Below are 15,530 nucleotides of genomic sequence, written 5' to 3'. Positions count from 1 at the left end.
CTAAGGGGCCAAGCCCAACCCCTTAAAAAAAAAAAACCCACACCATAACCCCCTCTTCACCAAATGGTTTGGACCAGTGCACAAAGCAAGGTCCATAAAGACATGGATGAGCGAGCTTGGGATGGAGGAACTTGACTGGCCTGCACAGAGTCCTGACCTCAACCCGATAGAACACCTTTGGGATGAATTCAAGCGGAGACTGCGAGCCAGGCCTTCTCATCCAACATCAGTGCCTGACCTCACAAATGCGCTTCTGGAAGAATGGTCAAACATTCCCATAGACCAGGGGTCTCCAAACTTTCTAAACAAAGGGCCAGTTTACTGTCCTTCAGATCTTCTGGGGGCCGGAATGTAACCAGTGTGAATAGAAAATGCTTTGGCGTCAATGGGTGTATAAAATGCTTCATCATTGGTGTTAGTGGGAGGAATAGGAGCAATTGTTGATATCAGAGAAGGGATTAGTGCCCCGTCAGTGGAAGAAATGGTACCCCATTGTTGGTGCCCAAGGGCCACATAAAGTCAAGCACCGGGCCTCATCTGGCCCCCGGGCTGCAGTTTGGAGACCACTCCTAAACCTTGTGGACGGCCTTCCCAGAAGAGTTGAAGCTGTTCTAGCTGCAAAGGGTGGGACAACTCAATATTGAACCCTACGGACTAAGACTGGGATGACATTAAAGTTCATGTGCGTGTAAAGGCAGGTGTCCCAATACTTTTGACAATATAGTGTATATGGTTACCACTATTTTTGACTGTCCCTGACAGATGTCTCCTTATTGCATGGTCCAACCACAAACGGCAGTCATAGTCATCTCATGTCGTGTCTGCAGGATTTCTACCATCATCATGGCCACTCTTCTCCCCCACCCCATCCTTTTTCTAGGGTGGCATGACATGTTCATTTCCCCAAACATGCTCAGACCCAACAGTTATCAGAAAATACATTTCGACACTTAATACTGAGCTCGAGAAAAAGCCAATCCTGCGAGAAGTGAAAGATGTTAACAAATGAGCAGATTGTTGAGAACATTTGTTTTTTTTTTTTTGCTACCTCTCATAAAAGGAGGATTATGGAAAGTAGGGTGAAAGGTGGAGTGTTCCTTTCACTGGAGAAAACGGACGCTGGGGCTGGCGCGCCGACCTCCGGATGACATCGCGCGTGACTTGTAGATCTGCTCTTCTCGTTTAATTCCGGTGGGGACTTAGCATTGGGACTGTAAAAAGGTCATTGTTTGCATTCTTGTTAGGGCTAAATGAAGTGGAAAGGAGAGGTCGGGCTTGGCTTGTTAGAGGATTAAGTGGCAGAACGATCGTAGGAAGGTGGCGCTGAGATGCAGACGCAGCAGGGAGAGAGAGCCGCACGCTCTCCTCGTCCAACGAGCCCGGTGGAGGCCGCACACTGGTCACCTGCCTCCACCTTAATGTGCTGTATTAGAAGAAGAAGAACCTTCTATCATCTGTCCTTTCTCAAAAGACGGCATTTCAAAGAGAAAACCTCGTGGGTTGAAGATCTTTGGAGCCTCAGACATAGTAAAATCTGTTTTGTCTGACAGATTATACTTTGCCAAAATTTTGCCAAAATTTCAAAGGGACAGAGGTCATCCTAATTGAGTAATCTATGTGTATCAGCGTAAAGCTGGGTGCATATCTCAGTACGGAGAGGCTCACATCAGGGTTCCGGTGCGTCCCCGTTCACCGTTTCAGGTCTGATTTTGGTCCAAATTTTGGGTCTGATTTTGGTTCAAATTTTGGGCTGAATCCGGACCTGAGACGGACCAGAAGGCGCACAGGACTCCTGTGCAATCCGCACCGGAGATGTGTGAACCGGCTCCATTAAGAGCCGGTCACAGTCCCCCGACATGCGAATTGGATGTGGGGACCCCCGCATCCAATTTGCAATAGTGTAGTAAATGCAACCTGTTCACAGGAGACCACTAGGATAGACACACGCCGAACATCTATCGGCCCAAGTGTCTCCTTATTTACAAATTGGAAGAAGGACACCTGCTTCCTGGCCTGCCCTTGTGCATATACCCAGGGCAATGGCGATTTCCGGTGGCCACTGTTTTGCTTTCGATGCTGTTTTTAATTTTCATGGAGTGCGCTACAAGCGTCTGACTGCTGCAACTAGTTTCTGTATCCTATTTACCCCTGAGGAAGGAGTATCACTTGTAGACTCCGAAACGCGTCGAACGAAGGATCAATCTCACTTACCATCTACTTCAACTATTTGCAGTATCAGTTATGGTTGGTATGTACGCTCCATGATCTATGTTTTTATCTTTGTATTTTCAATAAATGTTGACCTTTTTCTATTCTATTGTTCTGTGACCTTATCTAAGTGCCGTTAAAGTCCTATCCCAAGGGGAATCCCTTTCTTTCTATATTCGCAAAAGAGTGTGAACCCAGCCTAAGAAGTAGCACCAAATGTCAAAATCTTCTTTTTGCTGCAATTTCAGGGAAATGGAAACTCCGTTTTGCTCATCATTTCATCAGCACAAGATATAGCAAGGCTACATTTAGATGTACAGCTATTATTGCCCCACCACTGAAAAGTGATCCGTAGTGGATCATTTTTCAGAAGCCTTTGACAGGCAGTGTAGAGGAGATATGTTGCTTCCTCAGCACCTGTTTTAACTCTGTAAATCCCGCATCCGCAACCACGTTCATTAGTCATGGTAACATCGGGGGGCACCACTGGCTTCAAAAAGTCACATTCAGCGGTGATACTGCTCGCCAAATGCAACAGGCGAAAATCTTTTTTTTCCACGGTTGTGGATGTTCATGGCACATGTACACCCATAATCTGGCTGCCTTTGCAGCTTAACCACTTGCCCGCCGGGCACTTTTACCCCCTTCCTGCCCAGGCCAATTTTCAGCGCTGTCGCACTTTGAATGACAATTGCGCGGCCATACAACACTGTACCCATATAACATTTTTTATCATTTTTTTCACACAAATAAAGCTTTCTATTGGTGGTATTGGATCACTACTGTTTTTTCGGGGGGGGGGGGTTAGCTATAAGCAAAAAAAGGCCAAAAATCTAGAAAAAATATAAGTTTTTCCTTATAAATTTTTGCAAATAAATTATCTTTCTTAATGAATTTAGGCCAAAATATATTCTTCTACATTGATTTGGTGAAAATAACCTGAACCAGTGTATATTATTTAATCTGTACGAAAGTTTTAGAGTCTACAAACTATGGGATATACAGCATCTCACAAAAGTAAGTACACCCCTCACATTTTTGTAAATATTTTCTTCTATCTTTTCATGTGACAACACTGAAGAAATGACCAGTATGAGAGAGTGAGAGCGATAACATAAATTTAACACACCTGCTCCCCATTCACACCTGAGACCTTGTAACACTAACGAGTCACATGACACCGGGGAGGGAAAATGGCTAATTGGGCCCAATTTGGACATTTTCACTTAGGGGTGTACTCACTTTTGTTGCCAGTGATTTAGACATTAATGGCTGTGTGTTGAGTTATTTTGAGGGGACAGCAAATTTACACTGTTATACAAGCTGTACACTCACTACTTTACATTGTAGCAAAGTGTCATTTCTTCAGTGTTGTCACATGAAAAGATATTTACAAAAAAGGGATGAGGGGTGTACTTACTTTTGTGAGATACTGTATATATACTGTGGGTGGTATGTCACTGCCAGTGACATTTATACAGTAATCAGTGGCTATTTATAGCTCTGGTCGGTGTATAAATGTCAATGGTCCCAAAAAAGTGTCAAAAGTGTCTCAACTGTCACATGAAAAGATAGAATAGAGTAGTTACAAATATGTGGGGGGTGTACTCACTTTTGTGAGATACCGTATATCTGAAAATGTATCAATCTTGATGTACTGATCTAATTTCTTGAGTCCCGAAAATGTCAGGACAGTCCAAATACCCCCCCAAATGACCCCTTTTTGTAAAGTAGACAGTCCAAGGTATTTAGTAAGAGGCATGGTGCGTTCTTTAAAGTTGTAATTTTTTGTAACTTTTTGTTTTTCTTTAACCGCTTCCCGACCAGCCGCCGCAGTCATACTGCGGCAGGGTGGCTCCCCTGCGAGAGCCGTCGTAGCTATACGTCGGCTTGCGGGGTCGGGATAGCAGGCGCATGCGCCCGCTGCACAGCAGGGGTGCTGATGCTCGTGGCCGACGGTTGCAATGACCGCCGGCCACGAGTGATCGCGGGCACGAGGGACAGAACACGGAAGTGTGTGCGTGTAAACACACAAATCCGTGTTCTGTTCTGAGAGGAGTGACAGATCGTGTGTTCCTATTAGCTAGGAACCACGATCCGTCACTTCCTCTAAGTTAGTCCCCTCCCCCTTCAGTTAGAATCACATCCCAAGGGAACACAGTTTACCCCTTGATCGCCCCCTAGTGTTAATCCCTTCACTGCCAGTGACATTTTTACAGTAATCAGTGCATTTTTATAGCACCGATCGCTGTATTAATGCCAATGGCTCCAAAAATATGTCAAAAGTGTCCGATGTGTCCGCCATAATGTCGCAGTCATGATAAAAATCACAGATCGCCGCCATTACTAGTAAAAAAAAAAAAATAATAAAAATGTTATAAATCTATCCCCTATTTTGTAGACGCTATAACTTTTGCGCATACTAATCAATATAAGCTTATTGCGATTTTTTTTTTTTTTTACCAAAAATATGTAGAGGAATACATATCAGCCTAAACTGAGAAAAAAATAGATTTTTTTTTTTTTTTTTTTTTAAATGGGGATGTTTATTATAGCAAAAAGTGCAGAATATTGTGTTTTTTTTCTCAAAATTGTCGCTGTTTTTTTGTTTATAGCGCAAAAAAATAAAAACCACAGAGGCGATCAAGTACCACCAAAAGAAAGCTCTATTTGTGGGGAAAAAAAGGACGTCAATTTTGTTTGGGTGCAACGTCGCACGACCGCGCAATTGTCAGTTAAAACATCGCAGTGCCGTATCGCAAAAAGTGCTCTGGTCAGGAAGGGGGGGGGGGTAAATCCTTCCGGGGCTGAAGTGGTTAAAGAAAATAAAAGAATGGAAAAAAAGAAAAAAATTTAATTATTTTTTCTATTTTTTTTCTATTTTTTTTTTTTATTTTAAATTAAAAAAAATTTTTTTTTTTTTTTTTACTTACTGTGACCAGAGCAATACAGCGTTACCATAATAACACTGTACCATTCTGGGGAGTTGATCTGTATTTTTTTTTTTTTTAAATACTAGGTTTGGTTATAGCCGTGAATTTCACTGCTATAAGTAAAGACTTTTCCTGAATGACAGTGCGGACGCTGTCTATTGTAGTGATTAGCTGTGATCGTTCACAGCTAATGACGTGGTACGGACTGGACTGTGACTGGCCCTGTTTGTACCATGTGATCGATGTGACCAATCACAGCTAGCAACAACACTTGTCTACAATGAGTGGAATTGTTTACAACTGTCATGTGACCTGCTGTGCTTGGTCACAGCGATCACATGACACTGGCAGTGGGCCGGTGTAGTGATTGGTCATCCACTGTGTCTGGTAGATGCAGCGTGTGACAGATCACGCCCGTTTTTTTGGGCTGACGTCATATGACATCGTCCCAGAACAATGGCGTTCCATTGAAGAATACATATTGGAGAATACATACTGACCTAAACTGATGAAGAAATTAGATTTTTTTTTTACATTTTATTATTGGATGTCCTTTTTAGATTGTAAGCTCTAACGAGCCGGGCCCTGTGATTCCTCTTGTACCAAATTGTAATGTAACTGTAATGAAGAATTAATAGAATCACGCTAAACATTAGCATAAATAATAATATAAGCATGCACTAATCCATTAACAGTAGTGATGTACCTTGTGCGTGTACCATAGGATGTGAACAGATTATCAAACAGTGACGTAACACCAAAGCAAAACAAAAGTAAAATAATAATAAATCAATATGTGGTAATATAAATAAATATCGTATGATAAAGTGTCCAAAAGCTTGGGATGACCAAACACCCGTGAGCTAATTAGTAAAATGAAAAAAGTCCACCCAAGAAATAAAAAAATCTTCAGTAATGTGAAGAAAAACTGGTGCTCAGTCCACCACCAATGATAGAGGGTTGCCGCTTACCAGAAACCCATGATCCCCCCACTACAGAGGATCAAGGGAAGCCTGAATAGAAAATGCCCTCCGAAGCATAGCAAATGAAACCAGAATCTGGAGTCATTGGTGGTAATATGATATCCACAAACACCAAACGGTGTTAATTGACCACAGATCCCATCATAACATTCCCAGCTGATGATCCCTTGGTCTTTAGGTGCAATAAGTGTCTGCCGAAGTCACCGCCATAAAAGTTCCAGTCATCCTGTCCTCAACCTGTATGAGGTCCATAGGCGTGCGCAAGGGGTGCGCCAGGTGTGCCTGGGCACACCCTAATCCTGGGGTTGGCAACCTGTCAATGGTGGGCAGGTGACAGGTAAACCACAACCCTTCCTTGCCGACCCTCAGAACCTGGACAGGAGAGGTGGCGTGGGTGGAATTTAGTGGAACCGATCTGTATTTTCCTCATGCAGCAGCAGAAAGTAGGCTTCTCCTCTCCCTTTTGTCAACATTCAGCTGCTACAGGAGGAAAATATAGGGGATCGGTACTAATATATGCCACCCCCGCCACCCCTCATTTCCCTGTTCCTCTTCCTTCTGTTGCCCAGGTCTCCCATGTGCTCCCTTGCTCCCCCTTCCTCCCATTGTTTCAGGATGGAGAGCGGGGAAGAGACCGGTAAATATGTCAAATGCATACGTGTTGGAGCTTTGAGGTGCACACCCTAATGCAATAGGCTGCGCACACCTATGATGAGGTCCACATATTGATTTATTATTATTTCACTTTTGTTTTGCTTTGGTGTTACGTTACTGTTCGATAATCTGTTCACATCCTATGGTACACACACAGGGTACATCACTATTGTTAATGGATTAGTGCATGCTTATATTATTATTGATGCTAATGTATAGCGTGATTCTATTAATTCTTCATTTCTAGACACTGTATTTTGTTGTGCGGAAGAATTGCTGCTTTCATCCCTCTATTTCATATTTAATATTCAATATTTATTAGCTCGGTTTATGTTTCGGTACACTATTTAATTTCACCCTAGCGCAGTTTCTTTCTTTTTTCTTTTTACAATGTAACTGTAATGTCTGCCTTCATTTTGTTAAGCGCTGCGCAAACTGTTGGCGCTATATAAATCCTATAAATCCTGTATAATAATATAAATAATAAGAATAGCAGAAAGTAAAAAATATTGTTTTTTTTTTTTTTCAAAACTGTCGCTCTTTTTTTGTTTATAGCGCAAAAAATAAAAACCGCAGAGGTGATCAAATACCACCAAAAGAAAGCTCTATTTGTGGGGAAAAAAAGGACATAAATTTTGTCTGTGTAGAGTATTGCACGACCGCGCAATTGTCAGTTAAATTAACGCAATGCCGTATGCCAAAAAATGGCCTGGTCATGAAGGGGGGGAGGGTAAACTTTCCGGAGCTGAAGTGGTTAAACAGTGTGCACTTAGAATCACTTTAAAGGGAGCTGGTGGCGGTGGGAGGGGGGGGGGGGTGAGGTTGGCAAAAAACGCAGCTCAACCATCTGGTTTTACCGCCCCTCAACACCTGTAACTCCAGATGCAGCACTGAATCTTCCTCTTTAGGTTTGCACAGAAAACGGCTCTCTCTGGAATGTTTTTTTTTCTTTTTCCGGGATTTTCCCCGCTGATGTTGCAGCGAGCCGACATTTCTAACGCCGGTAATGAGATGTTCAGTAAGAAGCTGCAATGCCGCCCTCCGTACAGATTGAGTGAGTAATATCTGTTTCCATACAGACGTAGCCAGCGGTCCGCTGAGAGAGCTTCGGCTGACGACTACGCTGCCGGCATACACAATCAGCAGCGAGGTCTGCCAGATGGCTGGGATGGGGGGGGGGGGGGGGCGGGAGCAGAAATACGGCCTTCCTCTCCTGGACTGAAATGGCTTCCTCTGATTTCACCGCACACTGCGAGCTTCTCACTATCTGCATTGGAAGCTGCAGCAAGTCAGATACAGTCCGCCTCATTTCCTGGTTGGAGGACACTCGGCATCATCTAGCCCTTTCCTCTCCAGCCTGGCTGTCCCTGGCCCCGCCCCTTTCATTGGATTTCGGTTCTTTCAATCATCCATTATCTAGGGTGGTCTCCCGCCAGGTGCTGCACATGGGTAGTTGGGCCCCCCCCCCCATGAAGGTAATAAGACTGCAGGTCTAATTGTGTCCAAAAACTGGAACAAGCCCTGAAGGATGCTTTCCATAGGTCTGGAGCGCTTCTTTACACGACATACCACAGCTGAACTCTGGGATAAGCAAATATTGTCTAAATCCATTCATCATGTGTATTCTGCTTTTTTTTTCCACAATACATTTTTTTTTTTTTTTTTATAGGTTTTTTTGTAATGTTACAAATTAACACTTTGTATCAAATATGTGTATTCTGAAATCTCGATGTGCTTTGTGTATTTCTTCCAGATCTGTGCAGTAATCCAGTGTGAGACTTCCTGTAATAAAGACCACTCACTGCTGCTCTCTCTCCTTGTGCAGGGGGACTGGTCTTGTCTCCACCCCCTCCTGTAGTTTTCTACAGACAGCCTGCAGTAGGTGAAGCCTGCTTGGCCCCTCCCACAGCTATGCTGTCTCTCCTTGTGCTGGGTGACTGGTCTTGTCTCCGCCCCCTCCTGTAGTTTTCTATAGGCAGCCTGTAGTAGGTGGAGCCTGCTTGGCCCCTCCCACAACTCTGCTCTCCCTTCTTGTGCAGGGTGACTAGTCTTGTCTCCGCCCCCTCCGGTAGTTTTTTACAGGCAGCCTATAGTAGGTGGAGCCTTCTGGGCCCCTCCCACAGCTATGCTTTCTCTCCTTGGGCAGGGTGGCTGATCTGTCTCCGCCCCCTCCTGTAGTTTTCTACAGGCAGCCTGTAGTAGGTGGAGCCTACTGGGCCCCCCCCCCCACGGCTCTGCTCTCTCTCCTTGCGCAGGGTGACTGGTCTTGTCTCCGCCCACTCCTGTAGTTTTCAACAGGCAGTCTGTAGTAGGTGGAGCCTGCTGTTCCCCTCCCACATCTTTTCTTTCTTTCCTTGTGCAGGGTGACTGGTCTTGTCTCCGCCCCTATTCTGTAGATGTCTGCAGGCAGCCTGTAGTAGGTGGAGTCTTCTGCCCCCACCCCACCCCCCCTCCTTTCCTACAGCTCTGCTCTCTCTCTCCTTGTGCAGGGTGACTGATCTTGTCTTTGCCCTACTCCTGAATTGTTCTGCATGCAGACTGTAGTGGGTGGGGTCACTAGGCCCCTCCCACCGCTCTGCTTTCTGCACAAGCTATGTACGGCACAGCAATGACGTCAGTTACTTTTACAAGATAATATCTGGGTTTGTAAAGGTATTTGGTGCCTGCAGAATGGATTTAGATCCTTTGTGGCTGTTGAGGAATATATTTAAAGTGTTACTAAACCTACAACAGTAAAATCAGTCTGTATGTGCAGTAAAGCATGCTTGTTATACTCACTGTGAAACCTAAGGGGTTAATCCTCTGCATTGTGTAAAAAGGCTGTTTGATCCTGTCTTCTGTGATCCCCCCCCCTTCTTCCACAGTCCCCAATCCATCTCCTGATAGAACAGAGCCTTGGGGGCACTCTGTCCATGCTCAGTTTGATGTGTATTGCTAGAAAATTTGTTTTTTTCTTGAGAGGGTGCATGTGATCAGCACAGGGCCAATCAGCACTGCCCAGACAGAGGGTCAGGGGTCCTGCAGCATCATAGGACAGTCAGAGGATAATGAAAACTCCTCCTACAAGCTTTAACCAGACACTGATAGAAGTCACAAGACTGCTATATACTGCTGATGAGAAAAGGCATTTAGTAGTTTATATTTACTAAAATAATTGCATTTCCATGTTCTGTGTACTGTGGGAAACCCGATATAGTGAATGCAGGCTCCGGGGTTCAGTAACACTTTAAGCTGACATTTATGTGTCCAAAGTTCAGCTTTTTTCCTCAGGCAGCTGTTGGCAAGATTTGCAGAGCAGGTAATCGCTGTATCTTGGACTCGGCAGGAGATGCGGGAGCGTATGCTCTGGGTGCCCAGCACTAGTGCACCCCTTCCAGGTAAATTAGTGGAGCCAAGTGCCAGAACCTGCTCTGGCATTGGACTGCAAGGCTAAGCCCGGATATGTGGGACATCGGGATTTTGCTGAAATTTCCGGGACAGTCCCGCGGAAGCCGGGACAGTTGTGAGGTTTGGCTTCAATGATGTTTTGCTATATGTGCTGCATATTCTGGGCAGAGCTCATGAGAAAGGCCAGCACAGGAGCTCACGCTCTCTTTTGCTATTTTAGCAGATAACACGTGCAGTTTCGATGACGAAAAGCTTTGCGGGTTTGTGCAGGATAAAGACGACACCTTTGACTGGATCCGCGAGAGTTTGAAGACGAAAGATCCCAAAAGGACGGTGAACACGGGGCCAGAAATGGACAACAGTGACACTGAGGAAGGTAAGGCAATGCACCATATTGGGTCAGTCATCGCTACCCTTGCCATCAGGGTCACCAACCATCCAGAAATGTATGGATGGAACAGGTGTCTGCAAATTTAAATCTCTTTAAAATATATTAATTTTATTTTCAATATAAGCCAAACACTGTGTTCTAGTCACTTTAATTTGAAGGGGACCTGTGATCAGGTATATTTGCTAAGTAACATCTCAGCCTAGGCAAAGTCACTGGCTAGAACTTAGGGATTGCTTTTTAATGATAAAAAGGTAGAACTTTTCTGAAAAAATGTTTTTTTGTTGCTGTATATTGTGACGTGTCAGGAATTTATTCATGCAGACTTGTAAAATGAATGACAGGTCCACTTTACCTGCTCAGCATTTCTGATGTATATGGAAAGGATAACGTCTTCCCTCGGTGAATCACACAGCCGCAGTCATCATCCCCAGCGGTATTTTAAAGCTGCCAGTCGTCCAAAAATGTCCCCTTGTTGTGCTCCCACCCACACGCCATATGCCCATCCCCTGATATTTATAGAGGGAGTGAAATGTTTCCATTTTATCCTCTTGCTGTGTTCGCTACACATGTCAGAAGACGGCGGCTGCCATATGTGACTGGCATGTGTCTCTGCTTTATAGAGAGGAGAGAAACGTATATATTATCTGCTGGAGACAGAAGAGACAGAGAAAGGAGAGAGAGAGAGAGAGAGAGAATGAGGGAGGGAGAAAGAAAAAGAAAGAAAGAAAGAAAGAAAGAAAGAAAGAAAAAAAAGAAAGAAAGAAAGAAAGAAAGAAAGAAAGAAAGAAAGACAGGAGGGAAGAAATAAAGAGAGAGAGAGAGAGAAGGGAAGAACGTGCGAGGGGGGGAGAGAGAGAGGGGAGAGAGAGAGGAGGGAAGAATGAAAGAGAGAGAGAGAGGGGAGGGAAGAACAAGAGCGAGTGAGGGAGAGAGAGGGGGGAGAGAGAGAGGAGGGAAGAACGAGAGAGGAGGGAAGAACGAGAGAGAGAGAGGGGAGGGAAGAATGAGAGAGACATAGAGGGGGGGGGGAGAGCGACATAGAGGGGGGAGAGAGAGACATAGAGGGGGGAGAGAGAGACATAAAGGGGGGAGAGAGAGGATGGAGGAACGAGAGAGACATAGAGGGGGAAGAGAGAGAGAGGAGGGAAGAACGAGAGAGAGAGAGGAGGGAAGAACGAGAGAGGAGGGAAGAACGAGAGAGAGAGAGAGGGGAGGGAAGAACGAGAGAGAGATAGAGGGGGGGAGAGAGAGGAGGGAAGAGGGGGGGAGAGAGAGGAGGGAAGAACGAGAGAGAGATAGAGGATGGAAGAACGAGAGAGAGATAGAGGGGGGAGAGAGAGAGAGAGAGGAGGGAAGAATGAGAGAGAGAGAGGAGGGAAGAATGAGAGAGAGAGAGGAGGGAAGAACGAGAGAGAGAGAAGAGGGAAGAAGGAGAGAGAGAGAGAAGGGAAGAACAAGAGAGAGATGGGGGGAGAGAGAGAGGAGGGAAGAACAAGAGAGAGAGAGGAGGGAAGAAGGAGAGAGAGAGAGGAGGGAAGAAGGAGAGAGAGAGAGAAGGGAAGAACGAGAGAGAGATGGGGGAGAGAGAGAGGAGGGAAGAACGAGAGAGGAGGGAAGAACGAGAGAGAGATAGAGGGGGGAGAGAGAGAGGAGGGAAGAACGAGAGAGAGAGGGGGGAGGAGAGAGAAAGAAAAGGGAAGAAATAGAGGGAGGTGGAGAAAGAGAGAGGAGGGAAGAAATAGAGGGGGGAGAGGAGGGGGGGGGGGGAGGGAAGAAATAGAGAGAAGGGAAGAAATATGATTTAAAAAGAGTAAACAGAGTTGATTGATAATAAATAGCTTCAGCCAAACACTAAAAATGAGTGAAAGAAAAGTTTTTGTGTTATCATTCATATTCTCTGAAAAATGGCCAAGAAATCAAAAATTCTGCCAGGGTATGTAAACTTATGGGCACAACTGTATGTATATAAAAATAGAAAAAATAAAAAGGGAACTAATCGGACATGATCTTTAAATAGGCACATGCGCTGTTTTCTGTTCGTTCCTCCTCATGCATAGTGGAGAATACTATCAAATGTCTACCACTCTACTGGCCCATTATTTTATATACATGTGTACTCAATACACATTGGCCAAGTGGTGACAGATCCTCTTGGGTCAACGCGTTTCTCAAATAGCTTCTTCAGGACCACTTTGGGATCAGACGAGGATAAAAATATATATATATAAATGCACATACAAAATATTTGGTCAATGCCAACAATTGTCTAAATATTTTGTATCTGTATGTGTATATTTTTTTAATAAGATCCTTCTATTGTATATAGTAAATGCTGCTACCTCCTCATCTGATCCCAAAGTGGCCTTGAAGAAGCTATTTGAGAAAGGTGTGGATCCGCCACCACTTGACCAATGTTATTGAGTACACATGCATATAAAATATTAGGCCAGTCGGGTGGTAGACATTTGATAGAATTCTCTACTATGAGGAGGAGGAATGAACAGAAAACAACTTATGTGCTTATTTTGGGATCATGTTTGATCCAGTTTGGATTCTATATGACTTACGTAATGATACATTTTATTGAATGCGTGGTCTCCTATGTATCAGTAAAGTCCAATTAGTTCCCTTTCTCTCTCTCTGTATATATGTATATATATATATATATATATATATATATATATATAGTATCACATGAGGAATCACCTTCCTGAGGCAGATCAGAAAGACATGGGGGCCCCTTTATGGTTTCACTATGGAGCCCCTCCCGCTAGGTACAGCCCTGAGCACATGGTAGCAAAAATGGGGGGAGGGGGGCTTAAAACGAGACGCAGATTGTGACGGTTACAAGATTAAAGGTAACTAATTAGGTCCCAAGCAGAATTCATTAGGATTTGGTTCCTGTCAGAGCTCTGTGCAGTGAACCATCGTTCTTGACCCGGGTGTTCGGCTAAACTCTTCCCACACATATGGCGTTGGCTGCTGCAGAGCAGTTCAGGACCATTGTTCCTTAGAATGGTGACAACATGGCAGAGATTTCACACTGGGGTCCCCAGAACTGGCTGGCTCTCGTGTCTCTGATGTTCACATTCACTCCAAATGGCGCTCAGGTTTTTGGAATCGCAGCCGTCGGAGAGAGCCAACATCTGTGAACAATGGAATGAGCTGCGGCTAGCTGTTAGGAGAATATCGCTGTTTGGGAAAGCTCTATATCAGAGCCACCCAGGAACAAAAAAAATATATATATTGAAGATTATTAGATTAGCCCTTAGGTATGGTGGCTGCCTTGCATTTCTTGTTTTAATAAGTGTTTTTCACTATATTTTACCCATTGGTGCTGGCAATAACATCCTGTCCTAGGGTGACAACACTCTCTTGCTTTACTGTATTGATGGAGCAGCAACATTGTCACCCTAGGACAGAACTACACAACACCCCCTCCCCTTTTCTCTATATGATACAGGGGAGGTGTTTTGTCCCCACTACACATTTCCCTGTGTGTAGCTCGACATGCAGCTAAACTTTCTTGTTCTGCAATAAGCCAGACTGAGTGTAAGTTTGAAGCTTTATTAACAAAACAGGCTGGGTGAAACTATTGAGGAAAAAACAAATACAGATATATATAATCAATACAGTAAAACCCCAGATTGCGAGTAACGCGGTTTACGCGTGTTTCGCAATACGAGCTGTTTTAAAAAAAAACCTGACTCGGGTTTGCGAGCGTTGTCTCGCAAGATTCAAGCCTCTGGGTTGTTGCAGTACCGCTTTTGGCCAGAGGTGCGTGGGCGCCGGTGACGCTCTGAGACATTTGGAGCCACTCAGAGACACTTGAAAATACTCCGTTCCCAAGTGTCTCCGAGTGGTCTCCAAGTGTTTCCGAGTGTCTCCGACGCCCCCCCCCCCCCCCAACCTCTGGCCACATGCGGTACTGCATAGACAAGCAGTGGCTGTGGAAAAATTATCTGAGTTTCCATTGATTCCTATGGGGAAATTTGCTTTGAGAAGTCTAGAGGATAGGAGAGGCTCTGGAGAAGTCTAGAGGCTCTGGAGATGTCTAGAGGATAGGAGAGACTCTGGAGAAATATAGAGGCTCTGGAGAAGTCTAGAGGATAGGAGAGGTGCTGGAGAAGTCTAGAGAATAGGAGAGGCTCTGGAGAAGTCTAGAGGATAGGAGAGGCTTTGGAGAAGTCTAGAGGATAGGAGAGGCTCTGAAGAAGTCTAGAGGATCGGAGAAGCTCTGGAAAAGTGCAGATGATGAAAAGGGCCCTGGAGAAATCTAGAGGATAGTAGAGGCTCTGGAGAAGTCTAGAGGCTCTTGAGAAGTACAGAGGATGGGAGAGGCTCTGGAGAAGTCTAGAGGATAGGAGAGGCATCTGAGAAGTCTAGAGGATAGGAGAGGTTCTGGAGAAATCTAGGGGATAGGAGAAGCTGCTGAAAAGTCCAGATGATGAGAGAGGCTCTGGAGAAGTCCTGAAGGTGAGCATGGGAGGAGCTGACGAGGGAGCTAGAGAGCACGAGGTCTTGGGAGGAGCATAGTGGACGATTTGGGTGATAGTATGGGATGAGGTTGGAGAAAGAGGATCGGATAGGCTCTGGAGAAGTCTAGACCAGTGTTTCTCAACTCCAGTTCTCAAGGCGCCCCAACAGGTCATGTTTTCAGGCTTGCCATTATCTTGCACAGGTGATTTGATCAGTTTCACTGCCTTAAGCTGGGCTCACACTGATATGACACGATTGTTGTACGACTATCATCCTACTTTGTCCTGCTACATCTGTCCTACATCGGTCCTACTTTGGTCCTACTTCCATCTGACTTGAATGAACAGGATAAGATTTTGCTCTGACTTTGAGATAGTAGGACTTGTCCTTTGACCAATCAAAACAATCCCAGAGTGACATCAATTATTTTTACTGCTGCTGTAATCACCATGTGTGATGTCACAAGTTGGATGGTTAGGACAAGGATCCTACTTT

The 15,530-nt window shown here is 44.8% G+C and overlaps 1 protein-coding gene across 6 annotated transcripts in view; it reads left to right on the top strand.

Moving 5' to 3' along the window:
• Positions 1-15,530, top strand: part of MDGA1 (MAM domain containing glycosylphosphatidylinositol anchor 1) — a 435,025-nt gene that overhangs the window by 363,742 nt on the left and 55,753 nt on the right. For 3 of the 6 annotated variants that reach the window (XM_073628744.1, XM_073628742.1, XM_073628746.1), the window contains one exon: positions 10,389-10,541. In XM_073628744.1, the coding sequence (XP_073484845.1) occupies positions 10,389-10,541 (153 nt within the window). Of the gene's footprint in view, positions 1-10,385; positions 10,542-15,530 lie in introns of all 6 variants that reach the window. The other 3 variants (XM_073628743.1, XM_073628740.1, XM_073628745.1) reach the window with 1 other exon arrangement.

Source organism: Aquarana catesbeiana, linkage group LG04, assembly GCF_042186555.1.
Source record: "Aquarana catesbeiana isolate 2022-GZ linkage group LG04, ASM4218655v1, whole genome shotgun sequence".
NCBI classification, from domain to species: Eukaryota; Metazoa; Chordata; class Amphibia; order Anura; family Ranidae; genus Aquarana; species Aquarana catesbeiana.
Note: the sequence above shows the minus strand (reverse complement) of the source record. Positions and strands in the feature narration are given on the sequence as shown.